The sequence below is a fragment of the Sebastes umbrosus genome, chromosome 4, assembly GCF_015220745.1.
Source record: "Sebastes umbrosus isolate fSebUmb1 chromosome 4, fSebUmb1.pri, whole genome shotgun sequence".
Lineage (NCBI taxonomy): Eukaryota > Metazoa > Chordata > Actinopteri > Perciformes > Sebastidae > Sebastes > Sebastes umbrosus.
In genome coordinates this window covers 10494833-10519699 of record NC_051272.1, presented here as the reverse complement: position 1 = coordinate 10519699, position 24867 = coordinate 10494833, and the positions used below count along the sequence as shown (strand labels likewise).

Here is a 24867-nt window from a genome sequence, read left to right as displayed (position 1 = left end):
TACTTAAAAATCACAATACATATCGAATCAGCACCCAAGTATCATGATAGTATCGAATCGGGAGATAGGTGTATCGTCCCAGCCCTGGTTAATATGGCAATAAATTATTGACTCTTGAGATTATTGTCATAGTTTCAAGTTTCTAATCACAAACAGTTTTGATTTTGAGAAGGGGGTAATTTTCTCAACACATAAAGAAACGCTTCATCCTTCAGTTTATCACAAACCTTCTTCTCATAACTTAGATTAGTGGAGTAAAATTGACAATATTTAGAGATGTAGTGGAGTAGAAGTAGAAAGTAGCAGAACACTTAAATACTCAATTACCTCAGATACAGTACTTGAGTAAATGTACTTAATTACATCCCACCACTGCACAAGAGCATGTAGTAATGTAGACTTTACAGTATAGTATGGAATTAGGACACACCTGTAGTTTCCCTCCAGCTCAGTAGGTGGCAGTAATGCTTTGTTAATGTTGCTGCTTTATTCTAGTAGTAGAAGAAGAAGACTTCCTGGTTGGTCTTCATGTGATTGACAGCAGTTATTCTTTTGAACAGCAAAGTTTGTCTGAACACAGCTGCTTTCTGTCAGCTGACCATACTGTCCACTGACCACTGTTTATCTGACTGTCACCAGCTAAAGGTGCTACCAGAGGCTAGCATTAGCATATCAGTATTTATCAGATCAAATAGTGATCAAGTGTTGTGTTACAGAGACAGAAACAATGTAGCAGATCAATGAACACGATGTAGAGACACAACCAGCTGCTTAAGCCTGGATGTTTGATTAACTCCGATGGAGATCCAGCTCTATATATTATTGATCCTGATCATAATGAGGTTCCCTTCTCCTCCCAACAGAAACGACCTCTGTTCCTCGTCAACGACTACTTCTACACAAACATCGATGAGACTCCTTTCAGGTAAATCGACTGTTTTTATCTTTAAATTTGTTTTTTGAAGACGCTAAACTGAGAGTTGTATGTTTGATCCATCTCTTCCTGCTCAATTAAATTAATGTAGTACGTTTTTGTTAAAGGAAGAGTTAAGATGTTTTGAAGTGGAGTTTGGAGAAACAGGAGTCGCAGCACGGGAGCAAAGCAACGTACTGCTGTGGACGGGGGCAGCAGCAAAACACATTTTAGACACCTAAAATAATCAATATCAGTTGAAGTGTATGCTATATTGAGAATATTTTGAACACTTTACCTTACTGTCAGGCAGCCCTTTCTGACGGGGAACTGAGGTTGTTATCTATGCTCTCTTCAATGCCACCAGACTCCATTGACAAAAACAGTAATTTTAATTCTCAGATCATGGGAGTTGCTGGTCTACCGCTGCATCAGTCTGTTAGTTTGTTTTTGTGTTGTTGTTGTGTGACTTTGGTGTTTTAAAGGGTTAATTCTGATTCACCAAAGTCACACAATAACAGGCGGTTTTGGTAAAGTTTAACTTAACATCCAGTTGTATGTGTGTGGTTTGACCACTAGAGGGCATCGTTTCACACCTTATATTATATTATTAAATGTCTCACCTGTCTCTTCTGTGTCTCTGCAGCTTCGGCATGGTGCTGACGAGGGGTCACGGGAGGCTGATGTTTCTTGGAAATGTGTCTGTGGAGGAAGGTAGGATTTCCAACAGTTCCCTGCTGCACAGACCTTTTAAATCAACGGCTGTATTTGATGCTGCCACTGGTTAGAAAATACAATGAATCAGCACACTCACCTCCAGTATGTGTAGGTGGGTGCTGAACTTGTTTAGTCGTGAATGTTTTTATTCAAGCATATAAAAACACACTCTCATACACATGATTTAGAAGCTATTAACTATGGAGTTGTAGGAGTGCCATAAAAAATAGAATAAATCTGTAAAATTATAAGGAAATTTTAGATAATTTTACACATTACATAAGTATATAAAAATGTGGAAACACAAAGAGAAATGACAAAATATAAAATAATAATTAGAAGCATTTTAATTTATTTGTTAATGTATTTCTGTATAATTTTTTTTAGATATTTTTATTTATTTGCATATAAATTACTCTTAAAATATTTATTAATTTTATGTCATTATTTATGGTGTTTTAAAGGGTTAATTCATTTATTTCTTTGTATCCCTTTATTTTTCCTTATTCTTTTCCCAATTGCTTTTGCTTCTCCCTGTTCCCATTTTTTTGTTTTTACTTATTTGTTATTCTATTTATTCCTTATTTCCACATTTATTTTCTTATTATTTTACAGATTTATTCTTTTTTATAGCACTCCTATGAATCCATAGTTAACCATATTTCCAAGGCAGCACAACAGCTTCTTAAACTGAAGCAAAAATAATAAAATCTGTATGTTTTCATGGAAAAGTCTGACTGTTTGTACCTTCCTTCGCAGGCCTACATGACCTCACCTCCCCAGACCTCAGCATTGCCACCGAGTGGTACGTATGAAACCACACAGTCATCAGTTTGAAACATGAACTGATATTTAATACTGTAGATTTCAACAATTGAACCTTTTAATCAGTTTATATGTGAGGAAGACACAGATTATTGAATCAAATGGATCAGTAAATGACAAACTATTATTGTGTTATTGTACCATAAAGTACAAGCTGAGTGTGATAGAAAAAAAGAAGATAAGAGTGAAAAAGCAAGTCAGGATTTGTTCAATTAAAGTCTCTCTCTTCCCTAAAATCTTTTCCCCACAATTCTGACATTATTCTCATATATCAAATATATATTATTCCCTAAACTTTGTATATCAGATCAAACTCCCAGAAGCATCCAGGCAGCTTCCTGTAGCAGTTAATCCTGGTAATAATACTTCTTTTCCTCAGGACGTACTGTGAGACAGACATCGACCCCAGCCACCGGAAATACACCCAGCTTCAGGCTGCCGTCCGCTACCTGCTGGGGAAGGAGCCAGACCTCGAGTGTAAGTTTCTCATACTGAAATAACAAACACATAAAGTTTTAGCTCCATTTTATATTTATACAAATTATGATGACTTGTAATATTTTGATAAAACAGGTTTTGGAAAAAAGACACAAAATGAGAATCAGGGGCTGATTGCACATAATACCTTAAGTTAAGATTTTCCTTAAAGAAGAAAATGAACGCATCCGTTCTTGTCCAGACTGACGAGTGTTTATTTGACCTTCATTTAAAAGTTTCCTTTGTTTGACCGAACTGTTGTTTGACCGTTGCCTAGGTGACGAGGTGTTGCTGCAGCAGACGCTGTTTGACGCCGTGGTGACGGCTCCGCTGGAGGCCTACTGGAACGCCCTGATGCTCAACGACAGGTGAGACATTTTATACCTGATAATGTGAAGCATTAAAGGGCCAGTTCACCTAAAAATACATGAATGAATCAAAACATGTTGGTGCAACAAACAGTTGGAACTGGAAATTGTTTTAGTAAAACACACTGCTGTTGAGTTTCTCACTGCTGTGATCTCCGCTCACTAAACTCCTCTCATGTTTGTGGAGTTATGATCCTTCATTGTGCAGATTTCGACTCCTGATTGTCAAGTCTTGTTTATTTAAAAACAACTAACGTTGACCAAAGTGTTTTAAAAAGAGATCAATTAAAAACACAGACAAGTAAATGAATAAAAGCATGGAACATCTTGAAGTTGTCTCTAAAGTTTTCCAATAGATAAACAACATAATGCCACACAAAACAACATATGACAGTGAGTCAATGAAGAGCAGGTAACAAAGCAAAAGGAACAAAACTAATCTGGGCACATATACTGTAGTAGTTGACACAGTGTTAATTTCGGTAACAAAAACTATGACGAAATATGTTCGTCAATGCCCTTTTCTCTTCCATGATTAAGGCGAGACTATGACGAGACGGCACCGACATCATTAAACGCTAACGGTGACGATATCAAACATGCAATATCATGGACCAAAAAAGACTAAAATGTAGTTTTAAAAATAAAAACTTTACCAAAATCTCTCTTTATTTTTGTCACTTTCTACATTCTTTTCCCCTCTCTCTGTCTCAAACACAAAATTGTGCTACTATAATGCATAAATTTTGCGGGTCGGGTCGGGTTCGGTTGGTTGAGTGTCGCATTTATTTACATGTTGAGGGGGCGGATAGGCTCTCATAACGGACCGGTGGGTAAAACAGGACTAATATTAAATAAAAAAAAAAAGCTAACCAAATTAAGAGAGAAAAAATGTTGACGAAAAAGAAATGACTTATCAGTGACTAAAACTGGACTAAAAATGTTGAGTTGTCGTTGACTAAAACTATACAAGAACTATGAAGGATTAAAATGATTAAAATGTGACTAAAACTAATAAAAAAAAAAAAAAAAGACTAAATCTATTATAGCTGCCAAAATTAACATCAGTAAAATAAGGAGAAAAACTGAGACAACAGACCAAAAGAGAGGCACAAAATATAAATAAAATACCACATAAATGAGAATATTTTCATTATGTTATCTTTTATTATTTATATACATATAAAAAATGAGACCAGACTTCATAAAACTTAACTTGGTAATTATTAATAGTTGTGATTAAATATTCAAAAGAGGAAATGTCCTTCATTAATATTAACCATTCATCAAAAAACGCTTTATCTGACTCGTCTAATGGTGAAGAACAATCCTTGAAGCGCCGTTAAAGCTGCCGAGTCTGAGTCTTTGTTTACCTTCCATCCTCTGACTGGTGTTTATGTCTGGTGTGTGTGTCTGTGTTTGTGTGTGTGCAGGGTGGAGCCGGGTATGGAGACAGCCTTCCTCGGTACTCGTGCCGGCCTCATGAGGATGATGAGATACGCAGGAGTGGAGACCAGAGTGGCAAAGTAAGACTGGAACCAGGCAGCATTCTCAGTTAACTTTGTTCAGCTCAGAACATCTGACTCATGGTGCAGCAAAAAGAAACTCAAGGAAACAAAAACATTGACAAAGACGAAAAGAATTTAGTTGAACAAACAAAACCAGCCTGCTTAACTTTCACACATTCATTCCAGCTTATATTTAGAGCTGATCAACACAAACCGTTCACAGTAGGGGCTCCGATCAGGGTTTTTGGGGCCGATCAAAACTCACAGGAAGCAGTATCGGTCGATGCCGATAATGGGGTCTATTTGAAGCCTTCTATTTATCCTGTAGCTTCATTTATTTAACTATTCTTAACAACATTAAATATATCAAGTCGGGCTGTCAAAGTGAACACGATAGTAACATGGAATACTGAACCAAACCATAAAAAAAAACTGTCAGTGTTATGGCTTCATATAATATAGAATTATCATTGATTACTATCAATCAATATATCTATTCTAGGGCTGTCAAAGTGAACGCGATAACAATGCATTAACGCAAATTTGTTTTAACGCCACTAATTTCTTTAACGCATGAACGCAACTTGTGATTTTTAGGTTGTAGCGGCTCAGTTTTAAAACTAGAGTGAAGATACTGGTATCCACCGTAGTTCACCTGAGCTTCGTAGAAAAACTGATCATAATGCTACGATCCAGGGATGACATACTACGTCTTTTCAGGCTGGTTGAATTAATTCCGCAGTAGGTTTCAAAGTAAAATGTTGTCTTGTGTTCTTCTCAACAGAAGGTTTCTGACGCCAACTGATAAAGACAACCTGTTCACCATCGATCACTTCCCTTTGTGGTACCGCCTGGCCGTGGAAAACACTCCTGGAAGCTTCTTCTACTACCCCGTCAACGACAAAGGTCCGTCTCCTCAGCAGCTCTCAACATGTAGAATATTATCATTATCATCAGATATGTCCCCAATCGGCTGACTCCGAGGTGAACGTTCTCTCAACAGGAGTGAAGTACGTGATAGGGACCACAGCAGTGACGGTGTCGTCCGAAGGGAAGACCGCCATGGCCGGAGGTGAGTCAGGCTGTTGCAGCTCTCATTCAAAACACGCTTTTAAATGTTATCCTGATATTTGCATCATCTATTGGACGTCTTGGATATGTTGTAGTTTTCTGTTTTCCAAAACGGTTTCCAAAAACTTTTGCCTGATGAAACATAGAAGACCACAAACATTACACACAGTATTGGCAGGTCTCGAAAAGTCTTAAATGTAGTCTTATAAAGTCTTATAAAGTCTTAATTATTTTGGTTTAGCTTTAAAGAGAACAGGTTTCTAATAGAACATGTTTACTCTTCAGACTCCGCTCTAAGTAGCTGTGTTTGAGGGCGTGCCAAACTAGCTGCTAGGCAGGTATTTTGCAAATGTGTTACTTGTCATTCACATATCTTAAGGTCAGAGGTCAAGCGACCTTTATCGTGGTAACTTTGACAGCCCTAATATATTGTAATGCTTGACTGAAAGAGACAACAACCTATTTGCGAGCCTGTCGGTAGAACCTGCAGTAGATGTTATCTTTCTTTTATTATGCTTCAGTGCCGGCAACTGCCGTGTCCGTCCGTCCGTCCGTCCGTACCATTCTCGTGAAAGTATACGAAGTGATGACATTTTGGACAGACATGGATGCAAACTGCAACTTGACTGGTTGGCGGAGGCATACAACCACGAGACAGTAATTCTAGTTAAACAGTTGATGGATCCACAGCGTCGGGAGTCAAGGATTAGCTGTAATTAGACTTCACTGTGATGTTTCACAGGTCTGACAGGTCATTAGGATTTTTGAGTATATGAGAAGAATAGAATAAAAAAAACTTTAAAAGTTGTAGAAAATGACTGGATGGCTTTGTAAGGTTTTGTTTAGTTTGTTTTGAAAAAGAAATACAGATGACGTACGTAGATTCAGATGAGAGCTGATGAAACTTCATCTGTATTCCTCAGCTTGACCTGTCAGGAGAGGATTTCATGTCTTCACTTGATCGTGTTATTTGTCTTAATCTCAGAACATCGATGTAGAATTCTTGAATTTTCTCTCTTTTCATTTCATCTTGTGAGTCTGGCTCTTATTTTAACGGTTTGATGGATGTGGTTTCCTGGTCGTTGTTGTTTTAATAAGAAAAAAATGCAGTTTAGATAAATATAGAGTTTATTATCTTCAGCATGATTAACAGTCCTTGAGTTGGATTTGAGACAATATTTCATGTGCTTATCACAGAAAATCTGGACAAAATGAATGAAAACACATGGACGTTACCGTATATATGAGCTGATACGCTCACACACACTTTCAGTCAGTACCTCTTGCTTTGCTATGTTGGGAATAAACTGTTTGTGCTGGATTGAAAGCTGTTGTAGCTCAAAGCTTGCCCTCTAGGTGGCAGCACAGCTCTAATGTTGTTTGAATGCAGTTTACCTCAGTGATGAAGCTTAAAGCAGCATTTCCCTGACAGCAGCAGGACTCTAACAGAGTTCTTATTTGGAGGGAATTCAACTTAACAGAGGAAGAACTATTTCTCAAAGTGGGGATGTTACAGATAACATAAAATACACATATCAAGAAAACAAGATAATGGGTGCAGCAAACAACAAGAGAAATGTCACATTTCACAGATTCACAGACATTTGTACTTTTGGATCTTGTGCTTGTTGGGCTCAGATACAACAACGGACAGCTTGAACAAAAAAAAGGTTGTTTCCTATTTCTAGAGAAGAAGGGAAGTCAAGGTGCAGAAGTGCCAAACAACAGCTTCAGAGGAGTTTAAGAGCTGGCTGAGAGATGCAGCGCAGGGAATAACAATTCACAGAGCATCCATACATTAAAAGAAGTGCTGCAGCATTCCAGTGTCACTGAATCTAGTGCGCTCCATTAGCTGTACGATCGGTCCCCGCCCAGACGCTTTCAGCACAATCACAGAGCTGCAGGGTTCCTCCCTCCAGACGCCGTCTCGTCAGTTGATGAGCGCTGAGGAGCAGAAGCGTCCCGGAAGCATCTAAAATCAGCAAAAAGCAGCGGGTCAGAAGCTGCTGATTCGATACCCGTGCACGATGCCGCAGGACTCTTTGGGCGGCGACTCCTCCGGCGAGGTCGGCGACGACATTTGCCCGTCCTCCAGGTCTGTGTCGGCTCCGGGCTCGGCCATCAGAGGCTGCCCGCGGTTCTTCATCTCCCTCTGGTACCGCGCCATCAGCGAGGCGTAGACACAGCCGTAAGTCGCCGCAACCACCATCATGACACACACCGTGCCGCAGATCACGCCCGCGACTATTTGCGTGCCGTGCGCTCGGCGGACGCTGACGGGCCGGTAGCGCTGGCGAATGCAGTCGTCGTTGCTGTTGATGCGGCCGGGCGGGCAGGGAGGCCGGGTGGCGTAACCCGGTGCGCCCTCTCTGGTCGGAGTCTGCAGGCAGTAGCTGAACATCTCTGCCGGCACGCTGCGGATGTCCCTGCCCTTCAGATCCCCTGGGAGACTGCACTGCATCGCATCTACCTGCCCATCTATAAAGCAGACGGAGGGGGGAGGGAGGGGAAAGATGTAGTGGAGGAAGAAAGAAACAGGGAGAGACAGGGAAGGATTTAGAGAGATGGAGGTCATTATATTCTTAGATGTCTTTGCTCAGCATACATCCATCCTGCAGAGCGGAGATTAATTGCTACGATTAGACAGCTTTTGAAGTACAGACTCAAAATACAAAGTGATTCGCTCCGGTACCGTCTTAACTGAAACCTATCAACATCAGAGTATTTGAGATGTGGAGAGGCCTGCTAACAGCTCTACTCACCCCTGTAAATCAACCACTCCATCCAGTGCTTGAAGTCTCTCAGCTTGCAGTCGCACTCCCAGGGGTTTCCCGCCAGCCGGAGCTGCTGGAGCCCCACCAAGGGCTCGAAGGTGACTCGGTCCAGGGCCACCAGCCGATTGCTGGCCACGGACAGCCAGGCGAGTCTCTGAAGCCCATCCAGCAGGCCTTTGGGCAGCCACAGGAGGCCATTGGAGGACAGGTCGAGCCCTCGCAGCCGCCACAGCCCCCTGAACGCTTCCTTGCTCAGGCCAGCGCTCCCCTGACTTCCGTTCAAGCCCAGCAGGACCTCTGTGCTGTTGTTGGGGTCAGAGGTCACCAGGCGAACCCCGAGGTAGTTAGCGGAGAGATTGAGGAAGCGCATGCTGCTCAGGCCCGTGAAAGCTCCAGGTTGCAGGGAGGAAAAGTGGTTCTGAGAAAGATCCAGGAGCTCCAGGCTGAGGTTGGACAGCTCAGCGGTGCCCAGTGAGGAGAGGTTGTTCTGGGGCAGCCGGAGGATCAGAGAGTCCTGGTCCAGCTGTGTTAGGATGGGCGTCAGAGAGAGAAGGCCGACAGCAGAGCAGTCAGTGGTGTTACCGTAGCAGGTGCAGACACCGGGACAGCCGTGGACCGAGCCCAGCAGTCCCAGTAGAACCAGTACCAGACTGGGCAGGGCTGCACACACTGGAAGACACAAGAAACAAACAGAACTTTATTGAGCTAGGAGAAAGAGAAGTCACAAAAAACACTGCAGCTGAAATAAAGAAGAAATAAAGTAAAGCAAAGCTAAACCGTCTGCTTCATTAACACCTGTGGAGTCTTTATGGAAGCAGACTACAATCACTCGTCTGTCCGGACTCACCCAGACTCTCCAGGTGACTGCGTCCATACTGGTCCAGGTTCTTCATGTCTGTCACATTGACTCTACTGTGGCTTCAGGCTCTCATCCAGCTGTGTTCACACCAACGTCCAGCTGTGAGGAACTTCCTGGAAAAAAAGAAAACGAAGACAGCAGAGAAGATGTTGTAAATTCACATTTGAAAAGTTTTCTTCCAATGATTTCCTCAACATACTTCAACATAGAAACCGCTGAGTCTTCTGGATGATTTAATGATACTATAGGTTGATGTTAAGGCCATCGTTTGTTAGATGTATTTCAACAACAGATGACCGTTTAGTTCAACAAATGGCTCCAGATATTACGATACCCGTCAGCCTCAGTGACCATTCCTTATGGCGAAGACTATAGCCCAACAGATACTGGAGTTTTTGAGGCCCGATACCAAATTTGATATTTTAGAGTTTAAAAAATCTGATAAAACATTTTAGGTTTGTCCTCGACCAAAGAAATTCTCCACTAACACTCATACGATTTTGTTGACTAATTGATTAGTTGATTTAGGCGACAGATTTTTAAAACTGAGTTTCTCCACAAAGAATCACACAAAAACACTACTTTACATCGTGTGTTTACCAGAGATGTGCTCAGAAGTTTCCTGGAAATAAGTCATTTAGCATGAAAAAAACATAAAAAATAATACTAATCAACTAAAGAAATCTTAGTCGACTAAGACCAAAACAACCGATTAATCGACTAATCGGCTAAGAGCGTGCAGCCCTAGATCCCTTAAATTTGTTTGTGACCAGGATATTTAGTGAGATTTTACAGTTGAAAAATAAACAGTCAAGTCAATATTATTTATATAGCTCAACATCACAAATGTGCCACAAGTCAACATCACAAATGTGCCACAAGGGGCTTTACAATCTGTCCTGAGACTCTCGATTCGGATATAGAAAATACTCCCCAAAAAAAACCTTTAACAAGAAAGAGTCAGCTCTCTTATAGACAAACAATGTATTTTCAACACATTCTTGTGGGGCTGTCAATCGATTAAAAAGATTTATCGAGATTAAACGCATGATTGTCCATAATTGATCGCGATTAATCACACATTTTTTTATCTGTTCAAAATGTACCTTAAAGGGAGATTTGTCAAGTATTTAGTACTCTTATCAACATGGGACTGGACAAATATGCTGCTTTGTGCAAATGAATGTATATATTTATTATCGGAAATCAATTAACAACACAAAATAATGACAAATATTGTCCAGAAACCCTCACTGGTACTGCATTTAGCATAATAAATATGCTTAGAGCATAACAATGCAAACTGCAGCCCAACAGGCAACAACAGCTGTCAGTGTGTCAGTATGCTGACTTGACTATGAGTTGCCCCAAACTGTATGTGATTATCATAAAGTGGGCATGTCTGTAAAGGGGAGACTCGTGGGTACCCATAGAACCCATTTTCATTTTCATGACAAGCTGGGATACCAATGGATTCATTAGGTTTTCTAGTTTCATATGATACCAGTATCATTACTCTAGCTTTAAAGCTGAGCCCGCTACAACCTTCGGAAGATTGATTGCGTTAAAGCGTTAAAGAAATTAGTGGCGTTAAACAAATTTGCGTTAACACGTTATTATTGCGTTAACTTTGACAGCCCTAATCTGCAAAAAGGTAATTTAGGCCAATATATTAGCCCAGCTGATTTATCGCTGTAGCAAATACACAAGCCAAATCGCTTTGTTACGGCAACTGAATTCATCCAAAGTTCACCCGGAAAGTGGAAGTGATCTGATTTAAACCGTTGAATGTTTGACCAGGTTTATTCAGCCTCAGCTCATTGTCAGCGGAGCACATCACAGGATTTAAAGATGGATGTTTTCCTGTCAGTTTTTATGTCCAGGCTTGTACTTTATGAAATGTTCATGTTCATCCAAGACTTGAAGTGTTCCATTGTCATCTTACATTGTCTATGAAAGATGAGAAAACGACTGAAATGACTCCTCCAGCTTCACTACTTTACTGTAAAGGATAATCCTTTGTGAGCTTTGTTCAGATTTACTTTGCTCTTTTTCAGCTTTTACACGTCCTTACTTTCATTCATCTCGTTGGTAACAAATAAAAGATTTACTCGTTCACACTCCCGGCTTTGCACTCTCCATCTGGTCCAGGGATTCAAACTGATGCTTTTCTTTTCACCCGCCTGTTTCTCAAACCTCTCAGCCGCCAGAAAGAGTGCAACTCGATATGCAAGATTAAGTGGAGTATTTCGTGTGCACTGATTAAAAAACATCAACAGCTTAGTCTCCGGCGGAGCTGATCTACAGTATATTGGCATTACAGGCCGGGGTTGTTCTCAGCTTTTTGCTTGTCCTCAATCCTTTTCATTCTTTGCCTTTTCCCGCTCCGAAAGAACACACAAGCTTCATGATGGAGTGAAATAATCCTCTGTGTTTTCATCCAGCAACACCAGAGGAAAAAGTCAATGCCAACTTCTGTCTTCTTAACGCCCACTCGCAATTCCTGTACGATGCAGATACAGTACATCGTCAGCATTGTTTCACACATACAATCAAGAAATTTTTTTTTTGATGATTTGTGCAATTTTAATTCGCTCCTCTTGATGTCTCTGGCGTTTTGGGCACTCAGACATGCAGTGGGGGGAGGCGTGCATGAGAGATAATGCTGCAGAGGTAAAGAAAAGTGCTGTCACTCCATCATCCGTCTGTAGCGGCTATAAAGAGCCAGAGAAACGCTGCCTCAAGGTCTTTCTTTTGTTGCAGGTCTTTCTTTTGTTAAGTTGGCACAATGATGCCAGTCACTCTGCTGCGGCCTGCGTGAGGCAAGAAGGTGCCTTCAGGCCACGACTGACATTACAAACCGGAGAGAAATTACAATGCAGGTAGAGGAGGGAGATAATGGGAGAGGCAAATGTGGCTCCCTGAAGAATATTTGACGTCACTTCGCATCATCGAGAGACCAAAAATTAGAAGTGCAAAGTCAGAGCCTGTGTTCCCAGATGATAATGACAACAAATCGTCTAGTATGTACTGATGCTCAGCGTTTCTGCAGATTATCACCAGAAAAACAACAGCTGTGTGTTTTAAAAGCTTAAAATAACCAATGTTTACATTTCCTGACGTGGATGCAGTGAGATATTAACCATGTTTCTATTCACATGTCAAGCAAACTTTTGAAATGTCGCAAAACAGAAATGTGAATTTGGTGCATTTCCATCAGTTGGTTTGGAGTGAATGATCTCGGCTACAGCGTAGTTTCTAGGGGTGGGGGAAAAAAATTATTCACCTATGTATCACAATTTTGTTTTTTTACGATTTTGAAATTGATTTTTCTAATGCCAGAATCAATATATTTGCTTTATTTGAGTCTATGTGGAGGTAGAAGGAAGTTACTGCTTTTAGTGTTGTAGTCTGAGTAACGTGACGTCATATCCGTTCTATAACCATCAACCGCAGCGAGCCGAAATGAGAAAGTAGAAAACAATGGAGGGTCCACGTGGATGTGACCTGCACCCTCACATGTTAAATCCAGCGTGGTAAACTGTCTGGAGACGAAGACAATATAAATATATATCTGGGAAGTTGCCAGCAGCGGAAACAGCTGATCAGTCATGTGAGTTAAATGTTCGCTATGTCAGAACGTTTTCGGCAAAGACGTTTCCATATCACATTTAGCACATCAACTCTTTTTCGACAATGGAAAAAAACACCTCAAGCGAGCGTACAAACTTTTTTGCGCGGAAGAAAATGGATGGATGGATGTACAAAAGGAAAAAGGAGCTACAAATGTGTACAATTACAGAGAAAATGTGCTTCAGAAATTGCGTCAACATCGGACAGTTATCTGGGTCGTTTCAGAACCTTTTCTGGTCCTCAAAGTATGAGGCTTTGTTGGCTTGTTTCAGGTCCAGTGTGGGTGCAGCACAACGTGCTGTGAAATAACATGAAAATAAAAGAATCCACAGGCTTAGTAACTCAGATCAGTTGTGAGTGACATCAGCCACGTGTCACATTAGATCTACTACAGCAGCCTATAAGAGGATGAGCAGAGCCTTTATCAGAGTTTCCTATGGAGAGGATGACCTCTGACCCCTCTCTCTGTCTCATGGTTGTAACAACAGACGGACAATGAATCATGCTGCACGTTGTAGAAACAGGAGGAAGGATTTACAGAAAAACGTGATCTTGTCTTGTGTAAATCCTTCAGATGGAGCCAAATAATAGAAAGTCCACCACGACGTCTTAGTCCGGAGACTTTTACAACATTGGACATCATGAAAACACTTCACCCACCCACCGTTGAATGCTTACACACACTCAAACCCTTAGATAGCTGCGAGCCGAGGACCAAAACAAAAGCAAACGTAGAGGCATGTCATCTTCTGTTTATCAAGAGCCGAAATTGCTCCTGGCTGCTTTTCTGCTATTCATCTCCCTCCTCATTCATTCGTCTCTTTGAGCATGCCCTCCTCTCTGCACCACTTGGCATGTCTTTCTTTGGGACTCGTGACTTTTAAGGACTCCACAGAGAGCGTAGAGGCTGCTGGGTGTAGGTCGAGGACGTCACATTCACCTAAACTCAAAGTTTACCCGGCAGGTTTATCTGTGAAATACAGTCTAACAACCTTTTCTAGGCCAAAGAACATCACGGACTTCATACTGTATTGTGCATTTGTTTTATTTTAAGGTTGTATAATGCTTTTATCTACAGTAACTTATAAAATGGAACTTAAAGATGGCGCGGGATTAACAGCCTATACAGGTCTGGTTTAAAGGTGTGTGATTAATTCGTACATCAATATATTTTTTCAAACGGGTAGATTTTTCTGAGCTGATTGGCTGATACAACTTCCTGGCAGGAGGCAGGTTTAACTCGGAAAAATGCACCGTGTATATTCGCTTATATGCAGTCCGGTGATGCATGTGTTAAAGGGACTGTTTATAACTTCTGTAAAATAAATGCTGCTGCTCCTCCAGACCAACAAAGGTTTCCCCGTTTCCCCGAAACGTTATCATCACTGACCAAAACTCCGGTGTCTCCCCTGTTCCCTCCGACCTCGGTCGGGAGGCTGAGGCAGGAAAAGCCAACACTAAGATCAGCAGTGATTCATGGAGAGACCTTTGTCTGGTCAGCTAACATTACTGACAAGCAGGTGAAATATAGAGTGATATTGTGGTTTTAGCTGACGTGTGTCGCCTCACTGTTTTGAGCGATACTCGTTCATGTCTATGTAGAGCGAGCACAAGCGTGAGCAACAGGACGCTGACTTTCGTTGACTTAACGGCCACAGGTGTCGCTGTTAACAAGCAATTTCTGATTTTTACAAACAGTCCCTTTAATATTTAACGTACGACCAAGCAACACCTTCATAATCATTGTTTCCTGTAGTTTAGGCTCAACACTTAATACTTGTTTTGACTGATTTTCATTGTGGATTTTATGTTGCTTCCTTCACCTGATTTGACAGTAAACAGAAATGATCCTGTTGCGATGACAGCTTAGAAAATACTCCCACAGTTAAAGAAAGTGAAGAGAAAAATATCCTCAGCTTCTTCAGTGGTTTATATTTATGGAGTTTTTGGGAGCAGACAGCTGTTGAAACAACTTGTCAAAAGCACCATCAGCCAGATTAGACGCCGCCCACAGCAGCGGCGGCGGGTCACAGATTAAAACTGTGGTTTCAATCCCCGAGTGAAACGGACTATTGTTCGGGAGTCCAGATGGTGTCGGAACAACCGCTCGCTCTCTGTTTTCTGTTTTTACTGTCGCGTCACCATCACACATCTGCTGTTTTGTTGAGACTTTTAAATCACTTTCACAGGACCCGTTATAAATACACAGTATGAAGTAAATACACGGTATTATGTTGTAAACACACAGTACTTCATATGTTAGCTGATAACCTCGTTACCAGCGAGCTACTCTGGAAGAGAAACAGATGATGGCATGATGACGCACTTTATGGAGGTCCAACAGTGGCTCTGAGCAGCTGTTGGTGTTTCTGTAGAATTTAATAATAACATAATAATAATAATAATAATAATAACATGATGAATTTCTGTCCTTTTTTTTTTAACTCTGAACTGATCGTTTAATCTCTGATCAGTCTGATTGATTGTGTGTTTGAAGCATTAGAGCTGTCAGTTAGCTGAACAGGCTGCTGAACTCAGAAGAGATGTTCTGGCGAGCTGAGCGTTAGCATGTTAGCAGCTTTCATATTCCAAATGGAAAATTATAGGGTTAAGGTGGTGTGTTTAGTGTTAATAGTTAAAGTATTTCCTGTGTTATCTGTAGCCTATAGTAGGGTATCATTCAGGTCCCAGTCAGGATGCTCCTACATATTATACAGAGACACATTCTGAATTTATACAGTGAATAAAAGATACTAGGATATATTGGGTTTGGGGGTCCTCCCTCAAGAAAAAATTGCAGGTTTTTGTCTTAAAACTATGCAGTTCTACATCATTTTAGACCATTATTATTAAATGTAATTTAATTATTATTTTATTATTTACACATATCACAGCCTGCGTCTGAACATTTGATTCTTCTGGAAATATATAAATATTTGCCCCAAAAGAAAACAAATTCAGAAAACTTTCAAATAAGGTTTCATTAATTATATTTGTTCACAATCGAGAAAAGTTATGACCAACAGTAGAATAATGATTTTACAAAAAGGACGTGAACGTTGTATTGATAAATTACAGCACCCTCGTTTTAACCCTCCCTCCCCCGTGCCGTGTCATGCAGTGCGTCGGCTCTTCCCCACATAGTTTTTATGTTAATAGGACTTGAGATGAGGCGCAAATACACTGGCTCTGAATTGCCATTATGAATCTCCCAGAGAACCTGATATGGAGAGGTCACACAGTACGCTAAGGAGTAAAATGAAGAGGTACCGGTGAGTACTGGCCCACTGGAACGGTATCAGACAGGACTAATAATGAGGACATCATCTTTCTGTGCCAAAGCCAGAAACAAAAACTGTCAACAAGCACGGATGAGATGGACACAGCTGTACGAGTTGACATACAGAAATAACGGCTCTTAAATCAACGCTTAGATTTCCCCAAGTAGTGCTGAGGTGCTGTAAGCTGCAGTTCCTCTAATGGCCACTAGATGCTTCTCCAGAAATCTGTGGCCGATTTGGAGTGAAAGGTACAAGCCATTGTCATTTTCTTCTTCTTCAGTAAGTCATTTTACTTTTTCTGATGTGACTCTTTGTGGCGGTGGATGTTTGTTGAGATTGTCTCGGCCTATCACCTCAGCTCCACCTCTCTCGGATCAAACGCTCCACTAACTGACAACGATGGCAGCGATCCAGTAAATCCAACCTTGAGGCTTCAGAACATCCCCCTCAAAAAAACATCACTGATGCCACAGCTGTGTTTTTATAACATTTCACGGTCCGGGGATTCAAACCAGCAACCCCTCCGGCCTCAAGTTGACTTTATCAGCCTCTCTGTTTCCTGTTTGTGGGTCGACATTGTGCTACAAAAAAAGCAGAATTATTTCATGTGGAAAAGTGCTGGATTATTATCTCAATTTAAAACTCAGCTGTTGGGTTTGTGTCACTGAAGTCCTGCCGATGTGATGTTCCCTGCTTCATCTGCAGTGCATCGCTCCGGTTTTCTGGGCTCTAACGTGGCGTCCCGCTAGCTTCTTAATGGCCTCTGACAGGCAGCTCCCCCCCTCTGTGATTGCACTTTTCCTCCAAACAGCCTGAGAACGAGGCAGCCGAGCGTTCGGTCCAAAAGGCCGAGAGCACAAACACTCTGCAGCATCCACACTGAGGCAGGACGAGCGAGGAAACCACAGAGAGCAAGTAAACAACCAGCACACTCCCACATGCTTTTAGACTCTCTCTCTCTATTAAAAGCACAGGCATACACTTGTACACAACATGGCCAAAAGTATTTGGACAGGCGAAAGATTCCTGGCATGTGTTTGTTGACTCATTACAAAACCATAAGCATCAATCTGCTGCTATAACTGGTTTCAGATCCTGGCTGCAGGGATTAGCTGCCATTCAGCCACAAGAGCATTAATGAGGTCCAACACTGATCAGGTCTGGTTCACAGTCGGTGTTCTAGTTCATCCCAAAGGTGTTGAGGTCAGGACTCTGTGCAGGCCAGTCAATTTCTTCCACACCATACTTGGAAAACCATTTCTTTATGGAGCTGACTTTGTGTGTTGAAACAGAAAAGAGACAAACACAAACTATTTTCTAAAACTAGTGCAGTGCCCGTTCAAAAAGTGTCTGTTCAGAACGGGCCGATTGTTTGGCCTCTGGTGTTGCTGCTGCACTTCTTTGGGCCCTGAGCAATACACCTGCCATGACATAGTTGGGTCCCCTAGCAATGCTCGATTATTAGGAATACAGAACCGAACTATAAAAAAACAAACTGTGGGCTTGTTGAACCGTTGCACCACTATTAAATACAGACCTGCTAATTATTTGACGAGGTGCCAGAGACATAGAAGAGGCAACTAACTGAACATAGCCCTACTTGACCATTAAGTAGCTTGCCTTATTTCATGTATAAAATCAGTGTTATGGCTTCATATAATATAGAATTATCATTGTTTACTATCAATCAATCTATCTATTTTATGGCTGTCAAAGTGAACGCGATAATAATGCATTGACGCAAATTCGTTTTAACGCCACTAATGCATTAACACAACTTGGTGGTAACACTTAGGCGGTAATGGGCTCAGTATTACAGCTAAAGTGAAGATACTGGTATCATATGAAACTAGAAAACTTAAAGAATCCTTTTGTACCAACCATGAGGTTTAGCGACCCCTTTGAAAATGGCAATGCCCGTTTGTCCTCGCCAAAATTTAGCATAAGTATGTAGCGTTATTTAGCCTCCTTTGTGACAAGTTAGTATGACATAGTTGGTACCAATGGATTCTTTAGGTTTTTTTAGTTTCATATGATACTAGTATCTTCACTCTAGCTTTAGGACAGAGCCCGCTACAACCTCTGAAAGACAGAATAGCGGCCGGGCCCGCCATCAGGCTGTCGGATGTTAAGAGGTTAATAGTTTACATTAGGGCTGTCGAAGTTAATGTGATAATAACGCGTTAACAAAAATTAGTTTAACGCCACTAATTTCTTTAACGCATTAACGCAACTTGTGATTTTTAGGTTGTATCGGGATCAGTTTTAAAGCTAGAGTAAAGATACTGGTATCATATGAAACTAGAAAAGCTGATGACTCCATTGGTTCTAACCAAAGGAAAAACTGTCATGGCCATTTTCAAAAGGGTCCCTTGACCTCTGACCTCAAGATACGTGAATGAAAATGGGTTCTATGTGTACCCACGAGTCTCCCCTTTACAGGCATGCCCACTTTATGATAATCACATGCAGTTTGGGGCAAGTCATAGTCAAGTCAGCACACTGACACACTGACAGCTGTTGTTGACTGTTGGGCTGCAGTTTTCCATGTTATGATTGGAGCATATTTTTTATGCTAAATGCAGTACCTGTGAGGGTTTCTGGACAATATTTGTCATTGCTTTGTGTTGTTAATGGATTTCCAATAATAAATTTATACATACATTTTCATAAAGCAGCATATTTGTCCACTCCCATGTTCATAAAAGTATTAAATACTTGACAAATCTCCCTTTAAGGTACATTTTGAACACATTAATTGTGATTAACTATGGACAATCATGTGATCACGATTAAATATTTTAATAGATTGACAGCCCTAGTATTTATTTATTTTGGAGTTCAAATACATTGGAAATGGTTGTTTTTATTCTCCATAATGTGCAAAACAAACCGGATCGGAATTGAAACCATTACACAAAAACCTCAATACAAATGAAACTGTGGGGGACCGTTGCACCACCGTATTTACCACCAAGTATACGCGCCATTTGGGTGCAAAAGCTTGCATGATTATTGACAGAGAGCAAGCTGTGCCCAGCATGCATTTCGGCAGCGGTGTAGCAGTTAATAGGGTTCCCCTCTCAACACTACATTTCCTTGAGTCCTCAGCAAAACACCGCCAAGTGTGAAGTCGATCGGATGAACGGTTGTTGAGAAAATTGAAGGAAAGAGAATCCATTTTATTTAGATATCGTTGTTGGTGTACAACAATTAAATGATTGACAGAAAACTAACAGGCAACTATTTTCATAATCAGTTAGCTGTTAAATTCAGTTAAGTTAAGTAACTTTTAAACTGTTGTTTGGACATAAATAAAATGTTTGAAGACGTCACCTCGGGCATTTTGTAGACAAAACCATCAATTCATTAATCGTGAAATGAATCGTACATTAAGATTTCCTATAAGGGCTCTAAAGGAGGAAAACCGATTGAGACCAAAAGTACACTAAAGTATGTGGACAGGAGTGTCCACTTAATTCTGGCCATATAGTGTACATGCACACACATGCAGGACACACACTCTTTTTACTTTTAAAGGCACATGCATGTTACTGTACATTCAGTATCTACACACACACACAGACACTGCTCACCATCTGCTCTGCTGCTTCAGCCTCCAAACAGAGAAAGAAGACAGAAACTGTTCAGCTTCATCTGCAGCGTTCAGAGAAGCTCGTCTGTCTTTGAACCAAAAATCTGGATTTGTCTTTTTAAACCTGAGCCCAGAACCCAGACTTCAGGTCTTCAAGGACAGAAAACTGGTCTCGACTCAAAACGCCAGCAGCTCGATTCCTCCTTAAAACTAGAATCTGAGAGAAAACCAGAAACCAGAAGCTGGACTTGAGTTTTTATTCCCGATCAAACGCAGCTCATCGTCGTCGTTTTCCTCCCTTTCGTCCACATCGCTGCTCTCTCAGCTGACTCTGATCGTCTCTGAGCTCTTGTCTAACACACACAGCCTGCCGACGAAGGGCGAGCGAGCTTCTCTCTGTGTGCTAGAGAGAGAGAGAGAGGGAGAGAGGGAGAGAGAGAGAGAGAGAGAGAGAGAGAGAAGCCACATGCTGCTGCTAATGGTGTGTGTGTGTGTGTGTGTGTGTGTGTGTGTGTGTGTGTGTGTGTGTGTGTGTGTGTGTGTGTGTGTGTGTGTGTGTGTGTGTGTGTGTGTGTGTGTGTGTGTGTGTGTGTGTGTGTGTGTGTGTGTGTGTGTGTGTGTGTGTGTGTGTGTGTGTGTGTGTGTTGTACTGAGCGTGTAATGTGCATTAAAGCAGAGTTTGACAGAAATAGTAACAGCAGAGTGTTGCAGCTGCAGGCTGAGCTCTGAATGAATGAAGAGAGAGAGAGGTACACTTTGTATGAGAGAGAGAGAGCGAGACTATATTATGTAGTATTTCTTTGCAGTACTGTACCAACTACACACATGCTAATACAGCAAATTTGACAAAAAAGGAAACGACTGTACGAGAGACCAACCCTGTTTCCTACAAAACTACGTTCCCATACAACTAAACTGCATTCTAGTGATGCACCGATACTGATACCGGATCGGATATCAGGCCGATACTGACTCAAAAGGGCTGGATCGGGTATCTGAGACAATGGGGCCGATCTATTCAATTAAATTCTATGTTTATATACTATATACATTACAGACTGGAATTTTAATTCCTGTTTAAGTTTTGACCAATTTGTTGCTGCATTAAAAATGTTTTTTAAGGTTTTAACAGGTTCCTGTTAATTTTTTGTGCCAAGTTGCCGGAGTACGATTTATTATTTTAATACAATTCAGTAAATTTAGGCCCGGTGGTAGGCTACACACACAGTGAGGCATACAGCTTATTAATTAAACACTGGTATCAGATCGGTACTCGGTATCGGCCGATACCCAAAGCCCAGGTATCAGTATCGGGACTGAAAAAGTCGGATCGGTGCATCCCTACTGCATTCTCGATTACGTTTTGAGGGAAACATATTTTCTCCAAGATTACGGTCGCAGTTTTACACAGTTTTAAAAACGGGGTTAACGTTGTATATTGAAACAAAAAACACTATAAAACTTCTTGGTTTAGTGAAAAACAGCATGGTTTGGCTTAAAATTACCGTGTTTATGAAGGTAAGCTGCAGACGTAAATTAAATTAACTAGTGAATATTGACTTTTAGTTTCACACGGGACACAAACAGCAGTCTCCTGGGATAAAGTCTACAACACGCAGACAGTAGGAACCAACCTCGTGGTTAAAGGACGACCTTTCTACCCACTGAGCTACAGTGGACGTCTGTGGACTATCATTAAAAACATATTTCTGATAACATCAAAAACAAACGTAAAAAAAAAAATACGTCTCCCTCAAAACCTAATTCACAATGCAGTTTTTTTCTTCAGGAGATGGGGCTAGAGAGACAAACAAAGACATTTAATTTTTTTAAAGGATAAGGCTAAACACACCTCACCGCAAGCTGAGGTACATTTACAATATTGACGTACTTTTACTTTACTTGAGTATTTCCATTTTATGCAACTTTATCCTTGTACTTCATTAAATTTCAGAGTGAAATATTGCACTTTTTATAACTTTACAAATTGAGATTTTTCAAACAAAACATGATCAGTAAATAAAATATGATACTGTGATATGGATGAAACTATCCAGTAACATATAAAGTAGTTAAATGTGCTCCACCTCCACCAGCTGTAACAGTAAAATGCTGTTTACGTGTTAAAGCAATTACATTTTGCTGTTAATACTTTTTTTACTTCTATTTTACAAGAATACATTTGAACACATCACATCATAACGATATAATTTACCTTTATCCAATAATCATTTTTAGACTAGAGCTTGAACACATCATAATATAACCTCAGTTAATGTTAACGTTAGCTGTTATCTTCGTTATTTAGCCAGTAGGACTGTGCTGCTAACAGCTAACGTTAAATAGCTCTCCTCCTGCAGATTTCCGTTGCACCACTGCAGCTTCCTAAGATGTTTCAACATGTTTTCTTGTAACTGTGTAAACAAGAGAACCACGTGTTGCTGATGTAAAACTAGATTAGATGAAAATGTATTGATCACTGTGGTGGAATTGGCTGGTTGCAGCGAATGTGTAGCAGGATCCAGAAAGAACAACTGCAGTTAACAGCAGAGACAATGAGATGTTTCACAAAAAATCACAGTTAGTTAGAAATAAAAAAAATATGAATCAACAGCAGACCTGTGAAGAGAAAATCTGAATTTAAAAAAGCATAAGAAATATGAAGAAACACCCAAAAAGTGTAAACAGAGCTGGTAGAAAATTGTACCATGAAATTTTAATGTACTCAGGGGTGCACTCAGTTTTGCAGAAAGATTTTATTCCAACACTCGACGCACAGTTACACCACGGGAGAAGTTGGGTCGACTAACAAAATATAATGCATACGTGCAACAATAATAATGCAGATTTTGTCGTCATGAACTCCGCGTGCACACCATGAAATATTTGCGTTATATTGACGTGAGGTAGAAAAGTAGAATGACTGTGTGGGGTGTGTTTTGTCCCGCCGTGGACTCGCTGAGAGTGCAGACTGCAGCAGAAACAGTGCAGCTGCAGCGCTGAAGGGCAGCGATAAGGACGCTGCTGACAGGAAAGGAGAAAAAACCCATAAATGAAATCAAACGGCAGAGAAAAGCCGCAGACCACTGAGTCTGCAGAGAGGCTATTTTAAAAAGAATGAAGGAGAGCGATGCCTTAAGAGGTTTAACGGACCCAAAGGTCACAACTCTCTCTGAACACAAATGCAGCGTCACATTTCTTCCTTCTGCTGAAAACAAACATCCTGCGTGCAAATGTGCTGAGCTCGTAGGTATCAAAACTTCATCGTGCAAACAGGGATTTCTCGCTGCCCTTTGCATCGAGGGCAGCACAGAACAGTGAGTGTTGAACTTACTCACGCCACCGTTCAAAAGTTATGAATGAGCTCTTATCGTTTTTTCTTTTTTAATCATACTTTTTATTGTTTCTTTAATAAAAAAAGACTTCAACAACCTAAACCACAACAAATAAATTAGCATGTACATATAACAGATAGTCTCTGTAAATTGAAATTATTAATTAAAATTTTTCAAAAACCAAGGAGAAAAAAATAATAATAATAATGAAATAAAAATAAAAATAGATAAATATATAATAAAAAATATAATAAATTACATTTTTAAATTTATGAATAAAAATAAATAGCAATGATAATAAATTAATAAATTAATCAAAATAAATTCACACACCAGATTCCCAGCACCTTTTTTATTAATCATGCTTTTTATGATTCCTTAAGAAAAAAGACTACAACAACCTAAACCACAACAAATAAAATAACATGTACATAAATTATAACAGATAGTAACTGTAAGAAGAAGAAAAGAAGAAGAATGAAATGATTCAATCTTCCATTTAGTCAAAGTCCCCGCAGTGTTGCATGATGGGAGAATACTGTTGAACTTGGATGTTGAATTAGTTTTCCAGTTCAGAGAAGCATCGATCATTATTGAACCCTAAATATTGAGTTAGTCCCTCTGCAGTCCACTCGGTTAGCCTGGTTAGACTGAAGAGATTTAATTCTGACGGTGGGATTTTGTGTAATTCACTGCGTTGATTCCACCCACAAATGCCATTGTGAAAATAAACACACTAAAGTAAGGTGGAGGAAAGTGAAATGGAACCCCTCATTTAGCTAATGCAACAAGTTGGGCTAGCTAACTACACCTAACTAGCTAACTAACTAGAAAGACAAACTGATTTATCAGTTTGCTGCTCAGACTCAAACGAGCATGAGTGCGCCTGCAGCTTGGAGGATGACCTTTGACCTGCAACTTCTACTATAGTCAGATGTCATAACCACATTTTAGCAACAACCTTTTTTTTAACTTCTACCACAAAATTAAGTTATTTGTCAAAAACATTTTGGCAAACTGTATCTAATCAACTTAGTCAGGAAATGACTCAAATAAATATGAAATATCATAGAAATGACAAAATATACTGGAGGGGGTCTTTAAACTGGGATTATGTTCATCTGATATTCCAGTAGTGCTAACCCTAGACTAACCTTCTACTTCTATTGTGAAGTGTGAAGAAGAGCTTTGCTACAGCAACATATTGCAGCTGTTAGTTACAGCTCGTTTTAAGCTATTATTTACCAATAGAGCACTTGTTATATTTCAGGCTTTGATAACAACATCAAGGATGAAACGTCTCTTAAAATGAAATCAAGGTGAAGTTAATATCCTCCTTTAAATTCCTACATACTCTAATCAGACAGCAATTGTTTCCTTCCGTACTGCAGCATCGGAGGAGAATCTGCAGTCGAAACACTCAATAACCAGAAATAAAAGGTTTTACAGCTGCTCTGCTTTTCCAATAATACCAGTACACAAGAGGCTCGGCATGTCGCCTCGTATCACTC

At 40.4% G+C, this 24867-nt stretch overlaps 2 protein-coding genes across 5 annotated transcripts in view; one reads left to right on the top strand and one right to left on the bottom strand.

Annotated features, from left to right (window-relative positions):
- LOC119486281 (voltage-dependent calcium channel subunit alpha-2/delta-4-like) overlaps window positions 1–24867 on the top strand; it is a 115142-nt gene that overhangs the window by 69720 nt on the left and 20555 nt on the right. For all 4 annotated transcript variants that reach the window (XM_037766295.1, XM_037766294.1, XM_037766293.1 and 1 more), the window contains 8 exons: window positions 864–925; window positions 1560–1627; window positions 2390–2435; window positions 2835–2932; window positions 3210–3300; window positions 4734–4826; window positions 5593–5714; window positions 5812–5880. In XM_037766295.1, the coding sequence (XP_037622223.1) occupies window positions 864–925; window positions 1560–1627; window positions 2390–2435; window positions 2835–2932; window positions 3210–3300; window positions 4734–4826; window positions 5593–5714; window positions 5812–5880 (649 nt within the window). The remainder of the gene's footprint in view (window positions 1–863; window positions 926–1559; window positions 1628–2389; window positions 2436–2834; window positions 2933–3209; window positions 3301–4733; window positions 4827–5592; window positions 5715–5811; window positions 5881–24867) is intronic.
- LOC119486339 (leucine-rich repeat and transmembrane domain-containing protein 2-like) lies at window positions 6990–20355 on the bottom strand. The gene is made up of 4 exons (XM_037766387.1): window positions 20023–20355; window positions 9501–9625; window positions 8642–9322; window positions 6990–8357 (listed from the first exon to the last, which is right to left on the bottom strand). The coding sequence occupies exons 2-4, from the start codon at window positions 9544–9546 to the stop codon at window positions 7876–7878; spliced, it is 1209 nt and encodes a 402-aa protein (XP_037622315.1). The 5' UTR covers window positions 9547–9625; window positions 20023–20355; the 3' UTR covers window positions 6990–7875.

Coding starts and splice junctions, on each gene's coding strand:
- LOC119486339 (XM_037766387.1), bottom strand. CDS start 9,546: ATGAAGAACCTGGACCAGTATGGACGCAGTCACCTGGAGAGTCTGG. Junction 9,323..9,500: donor CAGTCACCTGGAGAGTCTGG/GTGAGTCCGGAC, acceptor TGTGTCTTCCAG/TGTGTGCAGCCCTGCCCAGT. Junction 8,358..8,641: donor GGAGTGGTTGATTTACAGGG/GTGAGTAGAGCT, acceptor TCTGCTTTATAG/ATGGGCAGGTAGATGCGATG.